The following is a 26,381-nucleotide window of genomic DNA, read 5'->3' on the forward strand; positions in this document are numbered from 1 at the left end:
TCTACAGCATCCACTTCAGGTTCTGCCATTAGAAATTAAATCTTGTCTCTTTGGTAAAGTTACCTTCCTTGTATTAAAAAGTGCCCTGACTAGTAGGGGAAGCAACTTTAAAAACTTTTGCCCAACAGTGGAGAGAAAGCAGGTGAGGGTTTCCTTGTAGCTCTTGTTTTCGAAAGGCACGTGCAGGGAGTTGATAGTTGTTCAATGCCAGAATGAGATGAACACTTGGTGTTTTGTCAGCCCTTCTTTTCTGGTCAGTGCAAGGGTCAAGAACTTTGACTTAATAGAATACGTTTCCTGTTATCTCTGGAGGGTTTATTTTCCCATGTAGAAGCATCATCTTTTATGTTGAGAGTTTCCCTTTTATATGTACCTTTCCCCCCTAGTTGTTCATTAGGATATTCAGCTTCACCTCTTTATAATCTGATGAAAGTCATTAAAACATGATGAAAGTGAAACAGTTTGGGCGGTAGGTGTAGTTTTGGGGGGCATGGTCTTTCTGTGAGCACTTATTTTGTGTATGGAGTGTTTAGACAGCACAGTGAAGGGAACAGCTCGTGGCCAGTGCCAGATGGACATCCCTCACGGAATCTGTTCCTTATCCCAGGGGCCCTATTATACAGGGTTTATTTTCAACATTAACCTTTTTTTTTCTTTTTTTTTTTGCGGTACGCGGGCCTCTGTGGCCTCTCCCGTTGCGGAGCACAGGCTCTGGACGCGCAGGCTCAGCGGCCATGGCTCACGGGCCTAGCCACTCCACGGCATGTGGGATCCTCCCGGACCGGGGCACGAACCCGTGTCCCCTGCATCGGCAGGCAGACTCAACCACTGCGCCACCAGGGAAGCCCCCTAGCTTGTCTTTTTTAAGAAGTTTCTGAGCAAAAATTTCCTCCCCTAATAGGTTGCATTTTAACTGTGGCTAGCAGGAGAATGAGTACATTTTTAGATAGGATGCACATACTGTTTTTAGTTTAACATGCAGCCTAGCTAATAGCCCTTTGTGATTGTTTTAAGATTTTTACATGTCTTACCTCCCTTGGGGTAACTTTTGCCTTTACAACTTGATATAATTTGCCTTCATATAGTTGAGTCACTCTTCTGGAATAGAATTTGGATTTTGCTGAAGTGAGTAAAATTTGATATATGATTTAAGAATAGCTGCTTATAAATTGCTGTATAATCACATCTTTTTAAATTCATGCAAAGAAATGTTAAGGTAATCTTGAATGTACTGGTGTACAACGACTGTTTGGGATTCCAAGAATAAAATGCTTCCCTTATTTAGGGATACTTAAATTCATGGTTATTTTATGTAAAATGCTAAAATAAGTTTGAGTTATACACCAGATTAACACTGACATCTTGACTGAATTCCATTATTTGTCTTCAAGATGAAAGCCAACAGTTCCTACTTTGAAGGGATTTTATTTTATGATTATGTTTAAAAATCCATTAGCCTCATACTCAAACGAATTGAAATATAGGCCTAGAAGTGGGGGGGAACCTCCTTTAAAAATAAATATAAGGTATAAAATCTTAAGTTACGGATTTCGGGATAGCTGTTTGGGAGGAATGTAATTTCCCTCCCTCCTGCCCCAAGACCTTATCAGAAGTGGGATTTAGAGTCTCGTGTGAGCCCTTTCCTAGTAAAAGGTTTTAGATAAATAAGCAAACATAACTGGTAAGATACAGAGAACTAATGAAAGCTATACGATCGCCCATCTGGTAAAAAGTTGTCCCTGCAGAATTCAGGCAATCATAAAATCACAGAAAAATGTATGTAATCAAGATATTCTTGCAGTGTGAGCGAAAACTCCCAACCCTACACTGTAAAGCACTAGCCTTGACATGCTTCCGTAGCCAGAACAGAAACAGGGTTCTCGTACACTCTTATAATTTCTTATCAAGTATCTGAGACTTGTTCTTAAGCTTTTGGAAAGGATAGATGTGAATTAATAGACATTTATAGACATCATATGTAATCCTGTTTGATTTAAATGATTATGTATTATGTGTGCTGGCCCAACTCTTATCATTGATGATTTTTGAGTTCAGCGGGCTTCCAGTATTTGGTGTAACAAATATGACTGAGACTGGAAAATAAACACATTAAGTCACTTATCATTCTTCGGGAAGAATTTAGAGGTTTATTGCTCTTTTTAAAATGTTAGCCTTAGAATAATGTCTCAAACTATTTCTACTTCTTGACTTATTCAAAACAGGGAAGAAACACGCAACTGAGTATTTATATAAATGGAAAGCTTCAGAGTTGACAACCAACTAGTTGATACATATTTGAAATACATTTAAGATAATCCTTAATTGCAGTCAATAATCTTATAAGTAGATATATCCAAAATCAGCATAATGCCCACTTGAAGAAAGAACACTGATTGTGTTTGGAGAGTGTAGAAGCAATAATCCTGTAATACGTATTTTAAAATACTTTAAATAGCTTTTGTTTATGCTTAACGTATGAACTGATCTGTATCAGGATTTCTCAGTCTTGGCACTATTAGCCTTTTGGATGGGATAATTTTTTGATGCAGGAGCTGCTCAGTGCATTGCAGGATGTTTAGCAACATCCCTGGCTTTTACCCACTAGATGCCAGACACTCTGGTCACGACAATAAAAACTCTCTCCAGTCAGGATCACATATCCCCTGGGGGGCAAAATTGCCCCTGGTTGGGAACCACTGATCCGTATATCTGTGTATTTGTATCTGTATATCTATAGCTTTATCTGCATCTCTATATGAGTATATTTGTTTTAGGCACCCAGACATGATATGACACAGTTTAGGAGCATTAAATTTTATACTTTAGCGATCAAAGAGTGGAAGACAATGTAGAAAATCATTGATGTTTTGACGGAATTCGTACTAACTCATAATTAGAGGGATTGATTGAAATTAGAGAACACGTTGTTTTACCTTTGGTTGGTAGAGTTTGGTTACTGAACTAGAGAAATGCTGTAATTAGTTGAAATGTTTTCATTTAAAAATACTGAGGAACATTTTGCTTAATGTGTGGTTCCGTTTTTACATTTGAAATTTCATAGGGTTGTGTGAGAAGCAAGGCCCGGGAGACTGATTGAAGGTATTCAGTATAAATATGTCATGTCATTAGAGACCTGAAAGTTTGCTTTCAGTGGAAAGTCTCTGAGGTCCTTAGTCTTTTGATTGCAGCGTGAACTACAAAGTCTGGCAGTACAAGGAAAATAACTCAGATTTTATCTTAGATGACTTTCCACTTCTATTTTGTTTTAAGACTTGGCAGTGCTTTGGCAAACCCTCACAGTGGTTCACCTGAATTTGAAGTGGACTGAGTCATGTGCCCAAAAATATAATGGCTTAGCTACACACCGAAGCTGCCAATTGCAAGGACCCCTGAGTTGATACTGAGGCCATATCAGTTGAGTATTTCCTGTGGGCCAGGCCATGGTGCTGCAATGGCCAGTGGGTCACATACAGCCCCTGCCCTCGAGGGAGATATGAAAATGGGTCATTTTAGCACAGTGATGTACAGGTTGCCTCAGAGCTTGGAAGAAGAGAATCCAGTGCAGCCAGGGGTGGGCAAGGTGGTGCCAAGGAAGGCTTTTCCAAGGTGTTGTTTTCTTTTTTTTTCTTTCGGTTTTATTGAGATATAATTGACGTACAGCATGGTATAAGTTTAAGGTGTGCAGTGTAATGATTTGACTTACATTATGAAATGATTACCACAATAAGTTTCGGGAACATTCATCATCTCATTCAGATACAAAATTAAAGAAACAGAAAAAATTTCAGTACTTTTCAAGAAACCAAAACAGACCAAGCACGTCTAATTTACAAGTTGCTATCATTATATAAAAGATGCCCACAGTTTGTCAAATACAATGGAAGACACACAGAAAAAACATTATTTTTACCTTCTGCAAGTTACACTCTGAAACTTTTCTTCTGCTTATTGTCGGCTGATATTCCTTCTCCTCTGTCTTCAGTCTTTCCTCTACTTGCAAACATCTGCAAGTGGCCTTTTATCCATACAGCATGTCTGAGCTAAACCTCTCCAGAGAGCAGTCTGTACTTACTGGTTCCCATATCTACTCTCCCTCTGTCCTCTCTGCCAAGAATGCATGCATCCCCGTTTCTTTGTCTGCCAGGCCAACTTTATGACAAGTAGTTTTCTCTACCAGAATGCTCTTGTCTCATAGGCAAGTTCCTACACATCCTTCAAGACCCCCATTTAAATGGCTCCTCTTATTTGAAAACTTCTGCTGACTTTCCAGGGGGGGAGTGCTTGCTTATATCTCTAGTGCAGCACCTGTCATGTGGCGTCCTACCTATCTTTTCCATTAAAGCTCTTCTTGGGTAGAAACTGAGTCTTATTCACATATTTTTTACCTAATATCTACTGTCTTCTATATTGTAGGCACTTAATAAATATTGCATAAAATGTTTCAATGATCCATTTATTTTTCCCACATTACCAAATTCCTACCTTTCTAGGCTCTTCACTCTCAACTTTTTTGTGTGTTTTTTTTTTAAATCATGTGTCTCTTCCATATAAGACCCTTTGCTGGGGGCTTTGTCTTACGTTACTTCTCCTTATGTAGCCCAGTCCCACAAAGTTCTATCCTTTCCTCCTTAGAAATGAGGAAACGGGGCTTCCCTGGTGGCGCAGCGGTTGAGAGTCCACCTGCCGATGCAGGGGACACGGGTTCGTGCCCCGGTCCGGGAAGATCCCACATGCCGCGGAGCAGCTGGGCCCGTGAGCCATGGCCGCTGAGCCTGCACGTCCAGAGCCTGTGCTCCGCAACGGGAGAGGCCACAACAGGGAGAGGCCCGCGTACTGCAAAAAAAAAAAAAAAATGGGGAAGCAGAAGCTCAGAGAGGTAACATGAAGCAATATACCTGATGATACCCAGCATGTAAGTGGTAAAGCTGGGACTTGAACTTGGATCTTTCTGGCTCATTCATTGACTCATGCATTCCACTGATAATACTGATACTTGCTGGGGGCAGCCATACTTACACTGGGACCAGAGGAAACCACGTGGAACCAGACGAACTCCTTGTCACCACGGACTCCGTTCTAGTAAGATGAGAGACAGACAACCAAATGGGGTGAAGTCAGGCAGTGACAAGTCCTGTGAAGGGACATAAAGCAAGGGAATAGACAAAAGACCGAGGATGGGGGTGTATGTGCCATTGTAGCTAAACAGACCTGGGGAGGGACATTAGGCAGAAACCTACATAAACTAATGACAGAGGGGAGAGCAGTCCAGGCAGGAAGGGCAGCAGGGCGCCGGCCTGGAGAAGGGAGTGAGGAACAGCTGGGGCAGAGCGCCTGGAGCTGAGCGGGCGAGAGTGACCCTCTTAGGCGGGAGTTTGGAGAAGGAACCAGCAGCCAGATCATGTGGGAACTTGTAGCCCATGGACAGGAGGAGTAAGGATTTTACTCTGAATATCACTGTGAAGCCATTGGAGTTCTTTAGGTAGTAACACCCTCCTATGCTGTCATATAAGCCACAGCAGTTTGTAAAACAGCTATGCTTGGTCTGTTTTGGTTTCTGCAAGACTCTTTGAAATGTCACCTTAGCCATGAGTACAGATAGAAAAGGGGGCTTTTTGTGCTTTAACCCATTTAGTTCTCAGAACTCCCCGGATGAGGCAAATGGTATTCTTATCCCAGCAGTAGAGATGGAAAAACTGAAGGCCACAGAGGCTAACTAGCTTGTGCACAATTACATGGCTAGCAAGTAGCCCAGCTGGGGTTTGAACTTGTCCTTAAGATGAGCTCGGTAACTTGCCTACCATCCCATAACTAGCTCGGCAGGATTGGAGCACAAAGCCGGTTAGTCTGACTCGTGATCTCAAAGTGCTGTCTGTATTTCATTCTTCCTTCTATTGCCTCTGCCCAGTCTTGGCATCTGCAACTTGGCGCCAGGCTTGCCGTGTTAACTGGTCTCCCAGCTTCTGTCTTTCCAATCTTGCACACCTCCCACTAGCTATGTGCTCAGGGGCGGGCTTTACATCTCTCTGGCTACCTCTTCCCTCCAACAAAATCCTTCCTGGACCTTCCTGTTCAGTGCATTTCAACATACTTAGACTGTCCTTCAGGGCCCTCCAGAGCCTGGCTGCAGACCGTCTCTCCTAGCTCACCCCACCTTCCCTCCATACCTAGCCCTCCCCTGCAGCCAGAAAGGTCTCTGTTTGTTCCTGGAAAGAAGCCAGTACACACTGAGGTCTGCAGCTTCGCTCACCCCATCCTCTCTGCCTGGGACACCCCCTCCTAATGCCTTCTTCCTTGGTTCAAGACGTGTTCCTCGGAAAGGCCATTCCCTTTTGATTCCGTCTCCTAAACTTGCAGACCATTTGTCCGTGTCACTCACTGACCTGGCCCTTCAGCTGATAACTATTTTTGTCGTGTCACCCTAACTGAATTGTCATTGCTTAAAACCAACAAACATGCCTTCTACTTCTACTTCTTGACGTCTTCAGAAAGGTAGATATAGCCCCAACCATATCCTTTTAATTAGCATCCAATAGGTACTCACTGAAGTGTTGGTAAGGCTTTTGGGAGGAAGTGAGATAAACTATAATTACACAAAAGGCATGGTCACTCCACAGCATATTTGGACCCTTTTGGTGTGTATTTAAGGAAAATCAGCCCTTTTCCTATTTTCTGAACGTTGGTGATGCTCGGTTGCTGGGCCAGTCCCAAAGATTGCTCCATATTTGCTAAAAAGAAAACTTGATTTGAGAAGCTTAATACCCTCTCCCCTACTTATATTTGTTTTTCTGATATTAAACAAGTGCAGTTGGGTTTCAGAAGTTGTTGGGACTTTTTTTTCTTTCTTTTTTTTTTCTTGCTACTTCTAATTAGTCCAGATGGCTATGCAATTCACAGACTCAAATGTGTCCAGATCATGAAAATCCAAAGGCCTCCCTGTTTGGGTAGAGTCCATATGTTTAGGCATTGTTGTTTCTTGTGTGGGTCCACAGAACGTGTTGAAAAATCTAACAGTGAACTTGCATTTCCTACTTGGTCCAAGTTAGGATGTTTCAGTCCTTCTGGTCATGAGGGGAGGGGAGGGGGGGGGTCACCTCACAAGTGATTACTTTTTCCTCTAAGCAAGAAAGGTAATAAGAGATTGTAAATAATTGAACGAAGCCTTTATTACTCTAAACACTACAGCCTGTGCTATATCAGCATTTCGGGAAGATCAACATCCAGTATACGGAAAGGTTTTTTTAAAAAAGAAATTTCTACCCATTAGCCTAAAATTAATCAGGCTCATCGTTTTCAAGTATGAGTGTATTTTAGAGTTCCTGAGAAGCCCGTACAAAAAAAATACAGATTTTTAAGTTCCTGCTGCCTAGAGATTCTGATATAGTAAATCCACGGTGGGGATCAGGTCATCTGCACCGTTACCAGGCATCTGCTTATTCCGTGGTCCCTAGCACCACACTTTGAGAAACTCGGACCTAGACTACAAAGCAAAAATTTCAAAAACCAGGATTTTTTTCAATGAGAAAAAAATCAACTATCAAATTTAATGCTCAGATTCTTGCCCCAGTGATGTTAGATTGTTAGCTTTCTCTTTTCTTTTTGCCCCTTTTTTCACTGCAGCTTGGTTTTGGCCACTGAAGGCATCCATCCTTACCACTCCAAGGCCTCTTTATCTTTTCTAGAAAAGGGTAAGTGCATTTGCTAGAATAAAGCATTTTTTTCAAGCTAAGTATCTCTAGTGTTTCAAATATTCATTTTATTAGAATGTATAATTCTTCCTATTACCACTTTTTCCCCATAAGCGTGGGTTTTGGAGGGACCTGTGGTAACAGATGCTTGGTTTCTCCTCTTTATCTGAATTTCAAGTGCTTATTCTGTGCCCTGCTTGGCTTGGAGGACAATTCTACATACCATCATTTCACATCTAGAAATTAATTCATCTGTTTGTTCATTCAATTGAGATTTATTGAACGCCTACTATTTATCAAACACTCTTCTTGGCACTGGGACATCAGTGTAAACAACAGATAACACATTCTTATTAAGTTTACAATCTAGTGGGGAAGAAAGACAAGAAATATGTTGAAAAGTGTTATGGAAAAAATCAAGTAGGGAAAGAAGGGTAGAGTTCTAGAGGTGGAGGAGGGCTGCAAAGAAATTTTATACGTGGTCAGAGAGAAGGTGACATTTGAGAAAAGACTCAAAAGGAGGGAAGTGAGCAAGCCATGGGGACACTTGGAAGGACAACAGTCTGGGCACAGGAAACAGCCAGTGCAAAGGCCCTGAGACAGGAATGTGTCCGGGTCTTGAAGCAACATCAAGGAGGCCGGCAGGGCTAGGGTAGGATAATCAAGGGGAGAGAACACTGGCAAAGGTCAGAGAAGAAATGGGGCCATTGTACAGACTTGGGCTTCTTCCCTTGGGTGAATGAGCAGCCGTTGCAAAGTTTTGAGCAGAGGAGCGATGTGATCTGCCTTGGATTTTCAAAGGATTTCTTTGGCTCTGTGCTGAGAATAGACTGTGGTGGGAGCATGGCAGAGCCAGCGGGACCTGCCAGGAGGCTGCAGCAGGGATGCAGGAGGGAACGGACGGCTGGGGCCTGCCTGAATCCTGCGGAGGGGTGGCAAGCGGTCAGCTTTGGATATAATTGGAAAGATGAGCCAACAGAGTCCTTTGATGACTTGATGAGGGAAGGGAGAGAGAAAGACTAGATTCAAGGATGATTTTTGGCCTGAATCACCGGAACTGAGTCACTTCCCCATCAAAGGAGATGAGGAGAGGCTGCGGGTGGAGTGGTTGGGGGAGAGGATGAGGAATTCAGTTTTGCTCACATGATTGAGATGCCTATTGACAACCAAGGGGAAGTGCTGTGGGCAATTGTATATGTGAGTCCGGTGCTTGGGAGATAATTATCTAGGAGTTTCTAGTGTATGCAAAGGTAAATAATATTTTTGAAAGTTTATTTCTTTAAAAAAAAAGTCTTGCTTTGTACTTGAACCTGTTAACGTATGTGTGCATATGTATATATGTAAGTGTGTATAATTGTATATATGTGTGTGCATAATTCTCTCAATATATAATTGTATAATTAGCAGAATTATGTGTGTATATGTATGTCTGTTCTTCTGCTAATTATACCTCATAGTCCATTGTTTGCAGTTTTTTGTTTCTAGCCTATTGTTGACCCCCTAACCTTTGGTACAGACTGACTTTATTGACCGAGTCATTCTCCGTTTCCTGGTATGGCCCTCCACATTTACCTCTGATCATCATCAGTAGTATTATCATTCACCATATTGGGCTTGTGTTCACTCTTCTGGGCTTTCTATCTTGAAACAGATTACCACTGCTGAAAATGGTTAAAACTTGGTTACGTCTGGTAAGTTCTTTTCCGCGGGGCAGTTAACAGAGGCTTCGAGAGTGTGTGAGCTTAGCAGTGCAGCCTTCTCTATCATGTGACCATGCTTGGCACACTTGATCCATGATGGCACAGTTCATTCGTGTAAGCAACTTGACAGATGTCCTTACTGAGGCATCAAATTGGATGGTGTCTGCTAACAAATCTAATGGGAAAAAAGAAAAGAGAATTCAAAGGATTATCTTTTTTTTTTTTTTAGGATTAAATTTGTGCCGTTTAGCTGTTTATACCCTGTAGTTAATGCTGCTTTATTAGAAGCCCATACAATTCTTCACATGGGTGTCAAAATAATTTCAGTGAAAATGATGTTGTGTGGACTCATCAGGCTGAAGTCTTCGTCTTGTGATTACAGATGGGTTATTGTCTGCTGTTTCACTGTCTTCCAAGCCTTTTGCTGGACGAGCTAGACTTAACAATCTCCATTAATTTACTTTGGCATTTCACATGGCTCGTCAGGCCACAAACACGATGGTCTTTAATAATTTTTTTTTAATCCTGCAATGCTCCTTTTTAATTGATGTACTTCATAAATTGTATTTGCCAAAGCTATAATTACTCATCAAGCAGTGAAAGCAAACCTACCTCCAAGTACAATGAAGATGTTCTTTTGTGAAATTATTAAGATACAGAAGTTCGACACGCAGAGTAATTGTTTTAGCACTGCTTTATAATTATGTCTTTGGGGAATGTGTCTTTGGGGATCACACCTATTAGAGCCTATCAAATTGGAAAGGACCGATCATCACCAGAGCACCTCATAAATGCCCCTGCCTCACAGTGACCATTTCCCAATATATATGAGGTCTTTAAAACACTTGGAATTGGCCTATTTCTTTCATAATGTTTTTAAATGCTCTTTAGAGTGGTTAACTCTCTGTTTCACCTGAGTTTCATTTAATTTATTTGAAATATTTTGTTCTGACTCTTGAAATCACATAGAAGAACCTTGTATCATTGTGTAGGGGATCCTGCAGGGAACATCAGTGGAGAGTTACCATCGAAAAAGTTTGGAAATAGGCTAAGTTAAGGTGACTTAGAATCGCATAGAAGAACCTTATATCATTGGGTAGGGGATCCTGGAAGGAACATCAGTGGAGAGCTACCATCGAAAAAGTTTGGAAATAGGCCAAATTTAGGTGACTTAGAATCGCGTAGAAGAACCTTATATCATTGCGTAGGGGATCCTGGAAGGAACATCAGTGGAGAGCTACCATCGAAAAAGTTTGGAAATAGGCCAAATTTAGGTGACTTAGAATCACATAATGTAGAAATTCGCATTTAGTTGATTCGCAAAATGCGTAAATTTTACCATGGTGCAAAACTACGATATTAGCTTTTGTAAGAAGGATCCAGGGAGAGTAAGAAAGTACTGTCAATAAAGGATTTGGAACAAGGTTTCCCAGAGTGTGTTCCCGCAAGGTGTCGTGGGGGAAACGAAAAGGAAGCGCTCCACAGCGAACCTGGGAAGGAAGTTTACCGTCTCCCACTTAAAGAAGAGTCAGGTGTGTCCAAGTAGGAACGTTGCTGTCTTTTGTGTCATTTTGTCTCCAGTGTCTTGCATGTTGTAGGCATAGAAATATTTGCTGAAGAGTGAACTGCAGGACTTCTCAGAGCCTTTAACTTTACAGCGAGTACTGTGACTCATCCAAGAGAGGGCGGTGATCCGCAGCCTTTCCCAGACTTATTGACTTTGGAACCCTTTTCTTGAGGAACGTTTTACTAGACTTAGTAAATGAGATACCCTCTGGGAAATTCAAGATTTGAGTAAGATCGTTAAAAATAAAGTTTTGAAATTGATCACTGAGTGAAATATTCAAGTTTTTTGCTGTGATTGGAACCTAAATGGTACAGATTATGCAGCAGGAGGGATGTCAGACTTCATTGCTTGTATCTGTGATTTTGGGCAAGTTGCCTGACCCCGAAAAGCCTCAGTGTGTTCATCTGTAAAATAGGGATAGTAATTATGTTTTTCTAACTGGTTCTTGGGAAAATAAATTACATTTGGTCCCACTCTGGAAAGTTAAATGAAACTATGTAGAGGACTTCACTGGGTAAACCCTTATTATCATTATCATCATACAAAACTAAGGGATAGGCCTTCCCTGGTGGCGCAATGGTTGAGAGTCCACCTGCCGATGCAGGGGACACGGGTTCATGCCCCAGTCCGGGAAGATCCCACATGCCGTGGAGCGGCTGGGCCTGTGAGCCATGGCCGCTGGGCCTGCGCATCCAGAGCCTGTGCTCCACAACGGGAGAGGCCACAACAGTGAGAGGCCCACGTACCGAAAAAAAAAAAAAAGTAAGGGATAAAATTGCTCCATTTAGTTGGTTATGATAGTTAGTTGGTTATGATACATTGAAGTTAAAATGCGATCGACCTTTCTCCCCCCTCTCTCCCTTCCTTCAACAAATAGTGGAGGGCTTCTCACATGCCAGGCGTTGTTGTTAGTTCTGAGGGAGACAGCAGTGAACGCAATTAAGGTCCCTTCCCTCGTGGACCTAGGGTTTTTGTAATATAATGTGTTTACCGATGTCATGGTCTCTTAGAACATAAATTTAATTGTACACAATTCAGTTAAAGTTAACTGTTCTGAGGTCATTATATTAGAGATCTGCCCCAAAGGATCACTTTTTCTCTCAGAATTGGACCTGTTCTTACATGAAACAAGCAACACAAGATTCAGAGGTCATGTTTTGAAAGAAAATAAATAAAATTAAGCTAGCATTACTCGATAAGGTAAAGCCAGGGAAACGTGGGATCCCTTTCTTCCCAATCAGGTCCACCATGGCAGTCGGGTGGCCAGATTTAGCAAATAAAAACATACAACATGCAATTATATTTGAATCCCCCATAAATAAAGAATAATTTTTTTTCTATAAGTAAATCCCAAATACTGCAAGGGACATACTTATACTAAAATAAAAAGTGGTATATTTAAAAATGAAATTTAACTGGGCATCCTGTATTTTTTTTTTCTGACCACCCTTCCTCTCTAAACCACGGACCCAGCCCACTGCACAGAAGAAAGATGATTGCAACAAGTCAACGTTTGAATCCATCTGTGCAGAGGAGATATTTTACCCCAAACAGAATAGGAACTTTTGCTTCCATTTGAAATGATTTATAGCTGTTCCCGCCTGATCGCCGAGTGTTTCCAAGTTAAAAGCCATTAATTAAGGCCTTATATAGATACAAAAGATATTCGAGGAGTGCTTTGTAATTCCAGCTCAGTACTTCAGGTGAGAGCTTTTCAAATTACGTGGACCACTGGAGCCACCTGCTTGAGGAACCACGGTGGGAGCCGTCTCGTGGCTCATCAGTGCGCCACCGTGCCAGCGTTGTTACTGATTTTTCTCATTTCTCCAGGGCAAATACTAATTAATGGATACAATTCACAGCTGATTAGCTGTGGTTTCTTCAGTAATTACATTCGCATACTAACTGTTCAGAAGAGGATTTCTAACCCAGTTCTTATTTCACTCTAAGCTTAATTTGTTTTTTGAATTGTTTAGGTCCTTCGTTAAATAGCCATTTTATTTTTCTTTGTTGTTTTAGGTGCTATTAGATAATAAGTGAGTTTAATCTTTAAAAAATGCTCGCTGATAATGAGCTGTTTGCCTTAAATGGATTTCTAATTCCCCAACAAAACCTACATTTAAATAACAGTAAAGTTGTGATACAGGCTTTCCCGAGGTTTGAGTCAGGAATTGGTATGCGGAATATACATCGTGGCCCAAGTTCTCATAAATCTCCAAAAAGAACATTCTAAATGGAGGCCCGAGATCGTAATTCTAAAATCATTCATTCATCAAAAATTCCAAGATCAGGCTTCCCTGGTGGCGCAGTGGTTGAGAGTCCGCCTGCCGATGCAGGGGACACGGGTTCGTGCCCCTGTCCGGGAAGATCCCACGTGCCGCCGAGCGGCTGGGCCCATGAGCCATGGCCGCTGAGCCTGCGCTTCCGGAGCCTGTGCTCTGCAACGGAAGAGGCCACAGCAGTGAGAGGCCCGCGTACCGCAAAAAAAAAAAAAAAAAAAAATGGGGGAAAACTCTGTGTGTGTGTGTGTGTGTGTGTGTGTTCATGCTCCTGCTCACGTGTTTCTTTTTACTTTTAAAATGATTTTTAAAACACTTCATTGAGGTATCATGGACCTACAAAAAAACTGTACATATTTCATGTATACAACTTGATGAGTTTGGAGATAAGTATACATTTGTGAAGCCATCACCATGTGTTTTTGATATCACATGCCTTCAGAGAAACTAGATAAAGGGCTTTCTTAAGCGCCACAAATACATCTTTCATAAATCCTTATAAAGATACTTATCCAAATGAATCTGAGGGCTCATTGTGTGAGGATGTATTTAGGTGCGATTTTACAGGGTGGGATTTGGCTTCTGTAGACCATAACAGCGTTCTGGAACCCTTAGAGCCTTCCGTATAAATCCTGCTTGGTTCTTGGATCCCTGATATGAGAAAGTGCAGCGTGTCAGTCCCGCTTCTGTGAACGAATCCTACAGGTTCAGAGTCAGAGGATGAGAGCCTCCCAGAAATAAGTGCTTGTGGGTTTATTGGGAGGAGGATTATGTGGGTCTTCCATATCTATGTGTCTGTATCTATATTTATTCTCTGCATTTATCTGTGTGTTTGTATCTATCTGTTTACCTATCTCTTTGGGAAAATTGTGCCTTTTACTTTAAATAATTACTAGCTCTATTTATAATAGAGAATGGATATACATTTCACCCTGTGGAGACCAAACCTATGTGTTATTTGATGCATGAAAGGAAGGAAATAATACACTTTATAAAAAGAAGGGCATTCTTTTACCATTTAAAAATCATGAAAATAATATAGCTCCGGATAATTATGCTCACAGAGCCTTTCCACATTGCCAGACTGATAAGAGAATGTTTAAAGCAACAAAACGTTCCTACTTAGACCATCTGAACCTGAAAATACGTTTCTGCCAAAATCCAAGTTTTATATTTTGATAACAGGTCTCTAGAAGGAAAGAGCTTATGTCTGAAATGCTGATACAGTCTTATTTGTGATGGCCTGAATGGGCTATTGTGTTAGGGAATTAAATAAAAATTGCTGTGTTCATAGGATCCCGCTTATATGTTAAACCTCTTTGCACTTAATGTTACATTGAGAGATTAAATACCACTGTTTTCAACAGCTCTGATGGATATAGATATCGTTTTAAACCCTGGAGATTTAAAAAATACTCTTTAGTCTTATTATTTATTTATATTCATGCCACACCCCATTCACGGGAAAATAGAATTTGAGTCCTGGGAATTGAATTCTATTCACTCTAATTCACATTTTAACCTACCCACACTTGTGACATCTGTTCTTGAAAAGTAAGCTATGAAATCCCAACATGCTTTAAAAATGTGTCAGGGTGATTTTCTTGGAAACTCTTTTCCTGCTAACCTCTGACAAATGCCAGTTCGATAAACAACACCCACTAGTGACCAGTTGGCCAAATGTTTACAATTGTCTCCCTTTGCTATTAGTCTCGTTGAGAAACAACACTATTTTCTAGAATTATCGCGTTAGCTTAACTCGGTGCTTTATTTTCTGAGGGAACCAGCCGACAGCATATAGCATAGTGCTCTGAAATCTGTCACAGTTCACATTGGGTCCGAGTGAAACCACCCTTTTATCTCACAACACCAACATTCTTTCCAAATCCCATCTAAGCAGTAAGTAAACCCCCAGAATTCTTTATGATGTTGCATATTAACATAAAACGATCTGTTTTCTTTCAGTTTGGAAATAACAATAACTACATGAATATGGCTGAAGCAAACAACGCTTTCTTTGCAGCCAGCGAGGTAGGTGTCTGCCTTAATGTATCTGTTCATGTTTTGTGTGTTATTTAGATCATTTAACAGGCTTGAAGGAAAAAGCCAAGTATTGAATTTATCTTGTTATTACGTGGCACGAGGTAACGACTTTGGAGGAAAAACGAGAAAAACCTATTGGAAAAGAAAATAACCTGACAAGTCTTTATCACTCGTCCATAGGCTGTTAGGAACGTTAGTAATTCACATACACATCTCTTGATGAAAAGAGTATAGATGCAAGCAAAAGTAAGTATATAAGAAAGGATAGAATATCTATCCAAACTATATTTGGAAACTAGGATGGAAGGGACTCCTAATAGAAAATATTTAAACTTCACACAGCTCTGGGGATAATTTCATTAAGTTGACATGGTTTGGGAACAGTGTGGCAGAACAGTATTACAATTTCTGGGGTCTTCAGTGAGAGTGGTGTAAAATGAGTGTTTTTGTTAGATTCCCACACCCGAGTACGGTGCCTGGCACATAGTAGTTGCTCAATAAATATGTACTGAATGAATGAATGAATGAATGGGCATGCTCCAAGACTCGGCTATAGCTAGGAAAATCAGTCGATGGATTTGAAATGCAACACCATGGTGGCTCTGAGTTTGTCTGCAGTTTACCAGTGCCCATGGAACAAACATATTTTTGTTGCTGTTTTCACTGCCCTTCCCTACTTAGTGACTTAAGGCTGCTGTCTTGGTCTCATTGGCCTGCCCTCCAGAACAGCCTCCATCTTGATTAGATCAAGAAAGAGCGACATATGTATATGTATAACTGCCTCACTTTGCTGTGTAGCAGAAAGTAACACAATATTGTGAATCAGCTATACTCCAATACAAATTTAAAAAAAAAGAAATGGTTTCTTAAAAATGGTAGACTGTGAGATTTAAGATTTTAAAACAAGCACAAGCAGAAGTGAAATTGGTCCAAATGGAACATTTCCTCTTGTGATTCCTGTAATAAAAAGTCTTCATTTTCCAAATACATTCAACTATAGGAAACTGGACCAGCTTGACCCCAGAGAATGAAAATCATAATGGCTTCGTAAATGATCTCAGTTACAGGGAAGCAAGTGGTATGGAAGAAATTAACTTGGAGAAATTAGTAGAAAAAGTTGGGGAATCGAGGACTAAGGGTATCCGTAGATGAATCATTTTTGCAGTGACCATCATCTCTCTAACCAAGGAAGCTGCCTGGATAAGGGAATATTGTTTGGCACTGGCTGCTGTGTTGTTTGTGATAATGAGCACAAACCCCATCTGTAAGGACAACATGATGTTTCATTCTGTAGGATTTTTTTCCCTCCATTTGAATCAAACATTGATGAAAGCTCTACTGCCAGCAGCTGTTCAGAGACAATTTAATTCCAGCTGTGATAATTCACCGTGTCAGACATTGGCTGTTATATGTTGATACAACAGTTCTCCAGATTTGCATTTTTATCAAAAGGAACAAATGTTTTGAACATTTCAGTACAGATGGTATTTAATCATGTACATACTACTTTAACATGTACAAGGTAAACACTGGAAAGTCAATATCTGCAAAAAGTAATCATATAAACTCTAACTGATTAATCTGATAGTGGTCATGTGGCATAGTTGCAAAAGTCAATGTCTTTTTCTTTGGTTGCTGCGTACTTGGTTATTTTTATTATCTCAGATAACCAATGTTGCGATGACTCTTTTCTCTAAGGAATGTTTAACTTTATATTTAATGGATTACCCCTCTTTAAAAGTCATTTAAGATTTTAGCATTTTCTTAGTTATATAATATAATATTATGGTATTATTTTATCAGGTTATGAAATAGTCATATATTAAATTCTAGCTCAAAATTAATTTGTCTTTTAAAAAATATACTGGAGGAACACACAATATGTAAGATCTCTCTTTATTCCTTAACAGAAATAAAAATGACAACCTCCTTAATTTGAACTGTCTCACTTAAGACATGTTAGAATTTAAGAAGTAATCTTATATAATTATTTCACTGTACATCTTTTCTTGAACAAAAAATAAAGCCCAAGTAAATGTTAATGCACTATGTTATAGTATGTGCCTAATTTCCCAATCACTGCCTTAAAAGTAAATTTATTTGTTTTTTTAACATTTTAACGAGTACAGACTAATTCAGGAAGACTTTAGGTTTGATGCTGTAAAGTCGAAAGTGTGCCTGAAACCGATCCCCTTCCCATAGGTATCGCCCTGTAGGTAACACTACGGGGACCAGGATGCTCTGAGTTTGAAATTCACACATTTGCTTTATGTTTTCTGTCTGTGTCATGATTACCCTGACCATTTTTAAAGTACTTTAAATATTTATTGAAATAATATTTCAAGTGTTAATTACAGTGGTAATGAAAACAGCCAAATGCCACATATCAAGAATGAGTGTTTATCCGTATTGTTAATGTGATATGTTAGATTTCATTAAGCAGTAATGGGGTAGCAAATGAGTCACAAATTACAGTTGCATCTGTTACTAGACCACATTAGTGCCAAAATAACGGCAAATGCAGCCATAGGGTTACATTCATTAGCCAACCACGCTTGTGGCCAATTCATCCCTTTGTGTTTGAGAACTCGGGGTACCACAGTCAGAAATTGACATCCTTGGGGGGGTCATTATTGGAATAAATATGTCAGAAAATCTAATATTTCATTCTAGCTTTCAAATGTGTTATTATGCTCTAATGTTTTGCATCTATTGAATCTGCTAAGAACCTCAAGATGTTCAATTGTCTGCCATAAACTCCCATAGCTTGTGACCTCTTTATTTCTGGTGAGATACAGATAGTAGTTGACAGGTTCTATGGGCAAGAAATGTTTTTTTTTTCCCCTTGCGTTTGTTTCTATTTTCTCTCAGATGGTTCTTAGGTTACATCATCATTGATAGCTTGAAGAAGGATGATTTTCAGCTCTTAATTAGTTCTTTTAACCAGTTACAACAGATTCAAATTATGTGGTACCAATTCATTCTTCAAAAAATGCTATTAGTAATAAATGAACTATAATGTTGACCCTCTGAGCTAGGAATAAAAAGTATCTGAGCTGTCCCTGAAGCCCTTCACCCTACAAAAAAAATATTCTAGACCTTGACCCTTCTCCCTACAAAATCCAAGTTCTATTTTAAGAAAGACAATTCATGGGGTTCAGCAAGGCAGCCCTGATTTGCATCCCAAGGCCCTATGTGAAAACACTATCTTTGAGAATCTAAGTAGCCGTGAAGAAAACAATGCATTATTTACTTAGGTCTTGAGAAGTAACACATGTCTAGGTAATTGAGCAACATCCATGGAATTAGAACATTTCTATCAATATATCTCTATGCTCGTTCTATGGTCTTTAAAAGCTGAAGACTGGGGCTTCCCTGGTGGCACAGTGGTTGGGAATCCGCCTGCCGATGCTCGGGACACGGGTTCGTGCCCCGGTCCGGGAAGATCCCACATGCCGCGGAGCGGCTGGGCCCGTGAGCCATGGCCGCTGAGCCTGCGTGTCCGGAGCCTGTGCTCCGCAACGGGAGAGGCCATAACGATGAGAGGCCCGCGTACCGCAAAAAAAAAAAAAAAAAAGCTGAAGACTGGAAGGAAAGTGTTCTGATAAATACATATCAAAATCTTCCTATAAAAGAAAATAACTCTCCTTACAATTTAAATAAAAGCCGTGGATATATGTACTCTGATAATCCTTATATGAAATGCTTTATTACAAACAGTAACAATTTCCGTGGAAGCATCCATTGCACTTGAGGATATACCAATAAGGAAATTTAAAAAGCAAACCATACATTCAATATCACTTGTTTTATATGTTGTGGCAGAAAGTAAATATGTGTAATGTTCACTTCTGGATTAATGTCGTATGTGTGCTCCACAAAATCGTCAGCATTTGATGAAGCATGTGGATAATGTAAGCGTTTGAGCCGTTTCACTAACATATCAATAAAGTGGTAATTTGTTATATAGCCAAATCTAATGTCGCTGGTGCTCCAACTAACAACAAAGACAGATGTTGCTAATTAAGTACGCATTAAAAAACTGTTAATACTGATACTCCATTAAAATCATATGATAATGAGACTCAAATCTTTAATCAGAATGATCAGCAAAACTTTATATATGGAAATCTGTGTTTAAGGTATTTTCATTTGAGAAATCAATATTTGGCCTAGCTCTGTAGTATTTTCATGCGAAATCTTTCGTTTTCCCTCCAAGGAGAAATAAGATATAGGAAGAGAATATGAAGATATCTGTATTTTGTTTCCTTTAGCAGACGTTCCATACACCAAGCCTCGGAGATGAGGAGTTTGAAATACCCCCGATCACGCCACCTCCAGAGTCGGACCCCGCTCTGGGCATGCCTGATGTCCTTCTACCTTTTCAAGGCCTCAGCGATCCGTTGCCTTCCCAGGGAAGTGAATTCACGCCCCAGTTTCCCCCTCAAAGCCTGGATCTTCCTTCCATTACAATCTCAAGAAATCTCGTGGAACAAGATGGCGTGCTTCATAGCAGTGGGTTGCATATGGTAGGCAGCAAATTTACTGCTTGAAAGTGTTTTAGTTATCGTTTGTCCTTCTCAGGGTAAAGATCTGAGAGCCCATGTGTCATAACATGCTCGTGCCTATCCACCGGAGGACGTGTGGATTGTTCCTCCCAATGCCGTTTAAATGCAGGTAGTGGATTAATCCCTGGTGTGGGACAAGAGCGCGCTGGGTTGGTTGACTTGAAAGAGGAGGACCCAACAAGATCCTTCTGGTTTGAAATGAGTTTCTGAGAAGTCTGATTCATTGGTTTGAAAGCAGCCCATCTCCCCTTGCCTTTGGTTTGACAGAGAGGTGGACTTGAGTCAAAAGTTTGCCCAGGAGAGTTTTTAGAAATGGAAGCCCTTATCAAGTGCCCGGGTCTTTTGCATTTGTTGGATCAAAGCATCACGTTTATGATACATGATTTGCTCCTATCTGAGATGAAATATCAAACTGTGGTACACAGAAAGGGAGAAAGAATAATTGCTTATAACCAGCAGAGAAAAATATAGAGCAGGTTATTGTGTGAAGTATACCTAATTGTGGTATTTATTGTCGTAAACATCAAGTAAGGCCCTCCAGAGAGCCAAGGTTACTAATGCAATAATTTTGGTTCTGTTTTTCTTAGTGTGCAATTATAGTTAGCAATCACCAGAGTAAATCTGCTTAAGTATTTTAAGCTCATCTGCTGGGATTGTTTTTTTTTCTTCTCTACCATAGTATGTAATGCATTTGTGTCTATCTAGGTGAGGTACGAGGCAGACATTTTAAAACAAGATTAATAGTTTATAGGGCTTTTTTTTTAACCCTGATAAAATGAAACAGATGTGTTGGTATAACAAAAAACAATTCCTATTGCTTGTTTACATATTTCTGTGCACATTATGACCATGCCAGCGATGTTTATTGGTTTCATTGTTAATTCCCCAGATAACAACAGATGATTGCCGAATATGTAGTGGATTAGCAGTGCAAAGATTCAGCGTGCTCTCTGAAATATAAGATTACTTTCCCAAATAGGATTGCGGCAACATAATTTTCTTTGCCTGTGATCTTTTGTGTCTGAGCTGAACATCAGGGTTTTTATTTTTACTTTTTTGTCAGAAAAGAATGCAGGGAACAGTCGGGAAATGGTCATTAAGTATTCATAAACGTTCTTCGCCATCACAAATAATTGTTTCCTGTGAACTTTCTTACATTTTTGTCCCTTTGACACTGGAAGGGAGGGTTCTGTCCTCTGTTCCTCTATAATGAGGCTTGCAATGTTGTGCCTGGAAAATAATAAAAATAAAAAGGGTGTTTAGTCACCAAGAGAGTTTGCCCAGGGTTCACCATTATTCATAGATGCTCAGCGAGGCTCATTTGAGTTAGGGAAATAGGTAAAAGACCATATAATGCATGCTAAAATGTGTGCTTTATTAAATTGGTAAATATTTATTAATAATATAAGAATCTGCCTTTAAATTAAACATCTGATGAATTACCTTGCCTTAAAGCTATAAAACTGTTATTGCTGCTATAAAAAAAGTGTAAAGGAGGCATTTTGACTATGAAATTTCATTTCATGGTCAATTGAATTTACTATATTGGAAAGAACTAAAGATGGAATCATAAAATAATTATGATATTCACATACACTTAAAGAACAGTGCTTTCACGGGCTGGCATTGGAAGAGAGGACTCAATTTTTAATGCTTCTTTTGTAATGTATTGCTAATCACTCAAGCCGTTGAATTATTTCATTGATTTTTAAAAGTATGAGTACTTTAGCCAAGTGCAAATTGTTGTCATGGTATTTACATGGACCTCATCACATTTCTTGGAGCCTTTCTGAAGTTTTGCTGAACCCAAATGATATTTATTTTGGCTGGAAACAAACTAATCTTGTTGAAAATTCTAGTAGAATTTCACCTTGAAGAAATGTCATGGGATTTTAAATCACAAATGTTGGAAAAAATAAAATGTACCAGGACAGAATTATGATGAATACAATGTGTCGTTGGCTTTGTTCTATGTACTACCTGACATGTTCACCTATAAACTTGAATTCAGAATCGCCAGAGGCATGGTTAAAAATAGGTTATGTCAAGGTTCTTCTATATTTCCCTCCGGGTACCGAGGTGGCTGGCGACATCATAATGCTCCACAGCAGCTCCTCGGAGATTTCCCTTAGGAAGGTCACCAGAAAAATAATAAATAATACTTTATACATCATGCACTCGGCTTCCCAGTGTGCACCGGCTATCATACCTTATGCAAGTAAGAAGTTTTATTATCCAAATGAATATGGCTGTCTGTTAAGGATTGCTATGGTGAATTAAGACTTTCATATAAGAAGAAAAGCCAGCTTGTTTATGGGGTATTGAACCAGCTTTTCTTCAGAGCTTCACTGGTTTTCCTTTAGAAAGAGTGACAGTTTGTCACATTACTGATTAGCTGCATTTTTGTTGGCAACCAGCACAACATGTTTATCTTCCTTAAGTTTCTGCCATTATATTTAAAAAACAGAAAGCAGGAACAAAAAAGAAAAGGGGGGATTAAAAAGAGTCTAATGATTAGCATTCCCATTTCAAAATATGCAAATAATGCCCTGGTATTCAAAAGCGAATTGTTGAAAAAATTGAAAGTCGATGCGTTTGTGACTTCAAAGAACAACCTTGATTTGCTTGTTGTGGATATGTGTATTTTCACACAGGGTGTCGCTGGCAAGTTGAAATCAACAGTCATAGTTTGGTTACCTCTAAGCATTATTGTCAGTTTAGATGATCATCTGGAAATTATTTTAATCTACAAAAGATTGCAATCCTAAAAATCTACAACGTGCGCTCCAAAAGGTTTCTTTCTTTTTTTTTTTTTTTTAACACCTCTCTATAATCTGCCCAGCCTGCTGAGTAGCATTGACATCAGTAGTACATCAATTTCAGAAAGTGGATTATTTTTACTAGACAGCTATTGTGACATATTGGGTCAGTCATAAATGAAAGATATTCATGCAAGCATGCAATACTTGTAATGAAGTCTCACTCTGACCTTCTGTATGATTGATTCTGTAATTTAGTTTTCTCAGGCAGTGCCTGAAATGAAATGAAATCATGTTGAACAAGTTTTGAATACCCACAGTGCACCAGGAGAAGAAAAATCTGCAGCCCTAGAGGCTTGAGAGAGCAGCTGAACGATTTATCTCTATGCTATTATAGCCTTTGCCAGCATTCAACATTTCTTTTTTTTTTTTTTCTTATTTGGCTTAAGTACTTAATTCTGCAGGTAGCAGTAAATGGGAAAATAAAATGCTGTTCAGATTTAAAATGACAGGACAGGAGTATGTGCAGGGGACTGATAAAATATCTTGAATAGAACTGACCTTTCATGTAGCTGAAAGTTACTGGGGGATTCATCCTCATAATTACCATATAGATTATTTTTATTTCTTTCCTGCAATGAAACATTTCAGAGAGCAGTAGTGCTGATTGAATGAAAATTGAACTTGTTAACATTCTTTTCAGCTTAGCCTGTTGTACATAACAGAAGGTTAGCTTTGATGAATTTCAAAATTCTCTTTGATATCCAAGAAACAGACAGTAACATAATTGTCTCTAGTCTGATATTTTGTATGCCCCCCAAAAGAGAATTTATAAAACACACTGATAATTCCCATATTTTTTCTTCGTGCATTATGTTTCGTGTTTGGAAGAGCGACGTTTTCTGTTTGATGTTGCTTTGGACTTAATTGCGATAGCACATGTTTATAGAGAACACTACTGGTGCTCTGATAATATCAAACATAGTACTAGAAAATTGACAAAGATGGAAGTAAGGGAGCTAAATTTGGGTATGGCAGTCTCTGTACCCGTTAAGGAAAGAGAATGAGAGAGAAAAAAGTCCTACAGAAGGTATGCACACAGAGAAGAAAAGTACCAGCTTTTAAAATATTCACAAAGCTCTTATGTCATAATCCAGACAGACATCATTTTTGATCAGAAAAATAAGAATGTATCAAAATAATACTCCTAAAATTACCAGGCTTATTTTAGAAGTTTTGATTTTTTCGTACAGTCATTTAGTAGGGGTCTAATTCTGAATTATTTTTATTTTCACAAAATAACTTTCATGCCACTTTTGTACTATCCAAAATCTTACGTTAAGAGAAATCGCAGACTTTTCAATTAATACATCGTTTTAGCAATGTAGCTTAATGTGTTACAGATAAAACAGTTATTTCATGGGTCATTAATGTGTTTAATGCATGGAACGTTCTATTAAAACAAGCCCTTATTATTGTTATGGACAGGTTCATTGCCATTGTCAATAGAGGCGGCAGAGCTAAATTCCACAGGACGATTACCATTTAGCCATTGGGGGGACCAACAAGTTCTCATACAAATTGAATGATTAACTCAGTAATGTTTATTTTTGGTCAGGTCATGATCGAAACGTATTCTTATTGTAAATTAACAATAGAAAAGGCACATCTTACATAAGCAAAATAACTCACTTTGAGTGGAACGGGACCTATCTGTGCCAAGCCCAAAGTATATAATTAAAACCATATTAACTCTAGCAGACATTTGCTGAGCACTTACTAGGTGCTATATATTGTTCTTAATCATTAGAGACCGATCATTTATCAAACTGAGTTCTCGGTCAGCAGTGTCTCTTCCATGTAATACAAAACTTCGGAGTCTGATGACTGCTTCAAAGAGGCATGCTGTCCGAAGTCCACTTTAATTAGCTGTTGCTACACCTGGACAATCGTCTACCCAAAATACCCAAGCCACAGACATTTTACGAGCTGCCTTTTTTGGTAGAGCAAATAACCTTGTACCATACACAGCTTAAAAGAAATATCCTTTATTCTCTGCCTGGAGAGGCCTACTGACCCCAACGTATGAGTGTTGTCTTTAAGGTTGAGTTAACTTTAGGATCATGTACTAAAGGAGGGGCGTGTTCCAAACTTCTACAAAACCCAATTAGCTCTTGTGAAGGGCAACACGTGATTACTTGGTTGATTTATCCCATTCAAGGAAACATGTTATTAAAAAGTTAGGCTATGGTTTATTTCCCTGTATCTTGTTTTTAACATATATATACTCTACAGTTATAATCTTCTGTAGCGTTGGCAGTATTTCCCTGTGGGTTAGGGACAGAAGACACACCATTCTACATCACTCAGATTCCCAAATAAAACTGGCTTGATGGGTCAAACAGTTTTTAGAAGGATGAGAGTTACTCCTGTACTGTGGCCTCACTTGTCACCCTTAGAAACGGTCTCCTTTGCTCGTTTACGGCCTGTCCTGTCCCCTCATCTGTCTCGTTTGCTACTGTCATCCTCAGGCCTGGAACAGTGTCTGGGCTGGAATACACGAGGCTCTCAATAAATATTATATTTGTGGAATATATGAATGAATGAAAGGATAATGAAAGAATATTTAGTTGTTATTAAGAACGTACCTTAATACTAAATAAAAATGGAGGTGGGGAGGAGGTTTAAAGTATCAACAGCTGTAAAAATGGAATTCCTCTTTAAAATTTTAATTTAGGATTGAATAAAATCAACACAGAGCTGACTTCTTGGTAAAACAAAGGAGTTAGAGGGTACATAAGAAAATACCATTGTTTTATGATAAACTTGAAATTTTTATTTTGCTAAGAAACTATTAACTTTGGGGAAGACTGGTTTTCACAAAACTTTCATGTGTAGGTATGTTTGATTATAACCCTGAGAGTAGTTATTAAGTAAAAAGTATCTATTTCGGTGCAGATATTTTGATAAATATAACCTTTAGGGTATGTAGGTCTGTAATTATCATTGGTGTATTTGGCACGACTGTGTTTGTTTCAGTTTCTATTTGGGTTAGGAATGCACTCGCTATGCGTAAATGTTGATTGATTGTTTATTTGGAAATAAAATTTTAACCTCGCCATAGGACATAACTAAATAATGGAGCATAAAATTACTGGATTTCCTATTTGTAGTTCTCTGATATTTATTAATACAAAGCAGTTTTTATTACTGATAATTAATTACTCCATTTCTCAAGAAATATTGATTAAAAAACCGCATAGTGAAAATGTATTTAGTCGCACTTTCTAATATATTTGGGTTATTTGCTTCTTAATTAGATGTTACCCTTTATTATAAAAATCTGATATTACATTGTTACAGAGAATATTTACTTGTAAATGTAGATGGAAGGTGCATTAAATACATTTGCATGTCAGATTTTTAAAGATCCTTTGTGATAAAATCGACTCAGACGGAAGTAAGTATCATTGAACTGAGTAAAAATATCAATAGATAAAATAGAATAAGGGGTGGTACTTAAAATTTAAAAATCTATTCTAAAGCTTATATCTTACATTTGTAAAAGAAACAAAAACGCAAAACAGGAAGATGTGTGATTATGTGTCACCAAGTATGCATCACAAAGATAAATTCCAGGCATGGGAAGGAAAGGGAAATTCATTCTGAGAGGACTTCGTGGAGGGACAGGCCCGAAAGTAGGAGTGAAAAAGATTTGAATATGTAGAGGAGGGAGAGTTTTCTTGGCTAAAGAAATAAGAGCAAACCATTCCCATCCCC

General features: G+C 39.1%; 1 protein-coding gene across 1 annotated transcript in view; it reads left to right on the top strand.

Annotated features, from left to right (window-relative positions):
* The window catches only part of TOX3 (TOX high mobility group box family member 3), a 105,038-nt gene that overhangs the window by 58,004 nt on the left and 20,653 nt on the right, over positions 1–26,381 (top strand). The window contains exons 2-3 of the mRNA XM_073796797.1: positions 15,197–15,262; positions 19,549–19,803. Of these exons, the coding sequence (XP_073652898.1) occupies positions 15,197–15,262; positions 19,549–19,803 (321 nt within the window). The remainder of the gene's footprint in view (positions 1–15,196; positions 15,263–19,548; positions 19,804–26,381) is intronic.

Source organism: Tursiops truncatus, chromosome 19, assembly GCF_011762595.2.
Source record: "Tursiops truncatus isolate mTurTru1 chromosome 19, mTurTru1.mat.Y, whole genome shotgun sequence".
Lineage (NCBI taxonomy): Eukaryota > Metazoa > Chordata > Mammalia > Artiodactyla > Delphinidae > Tursiops > Tursiops truncatus.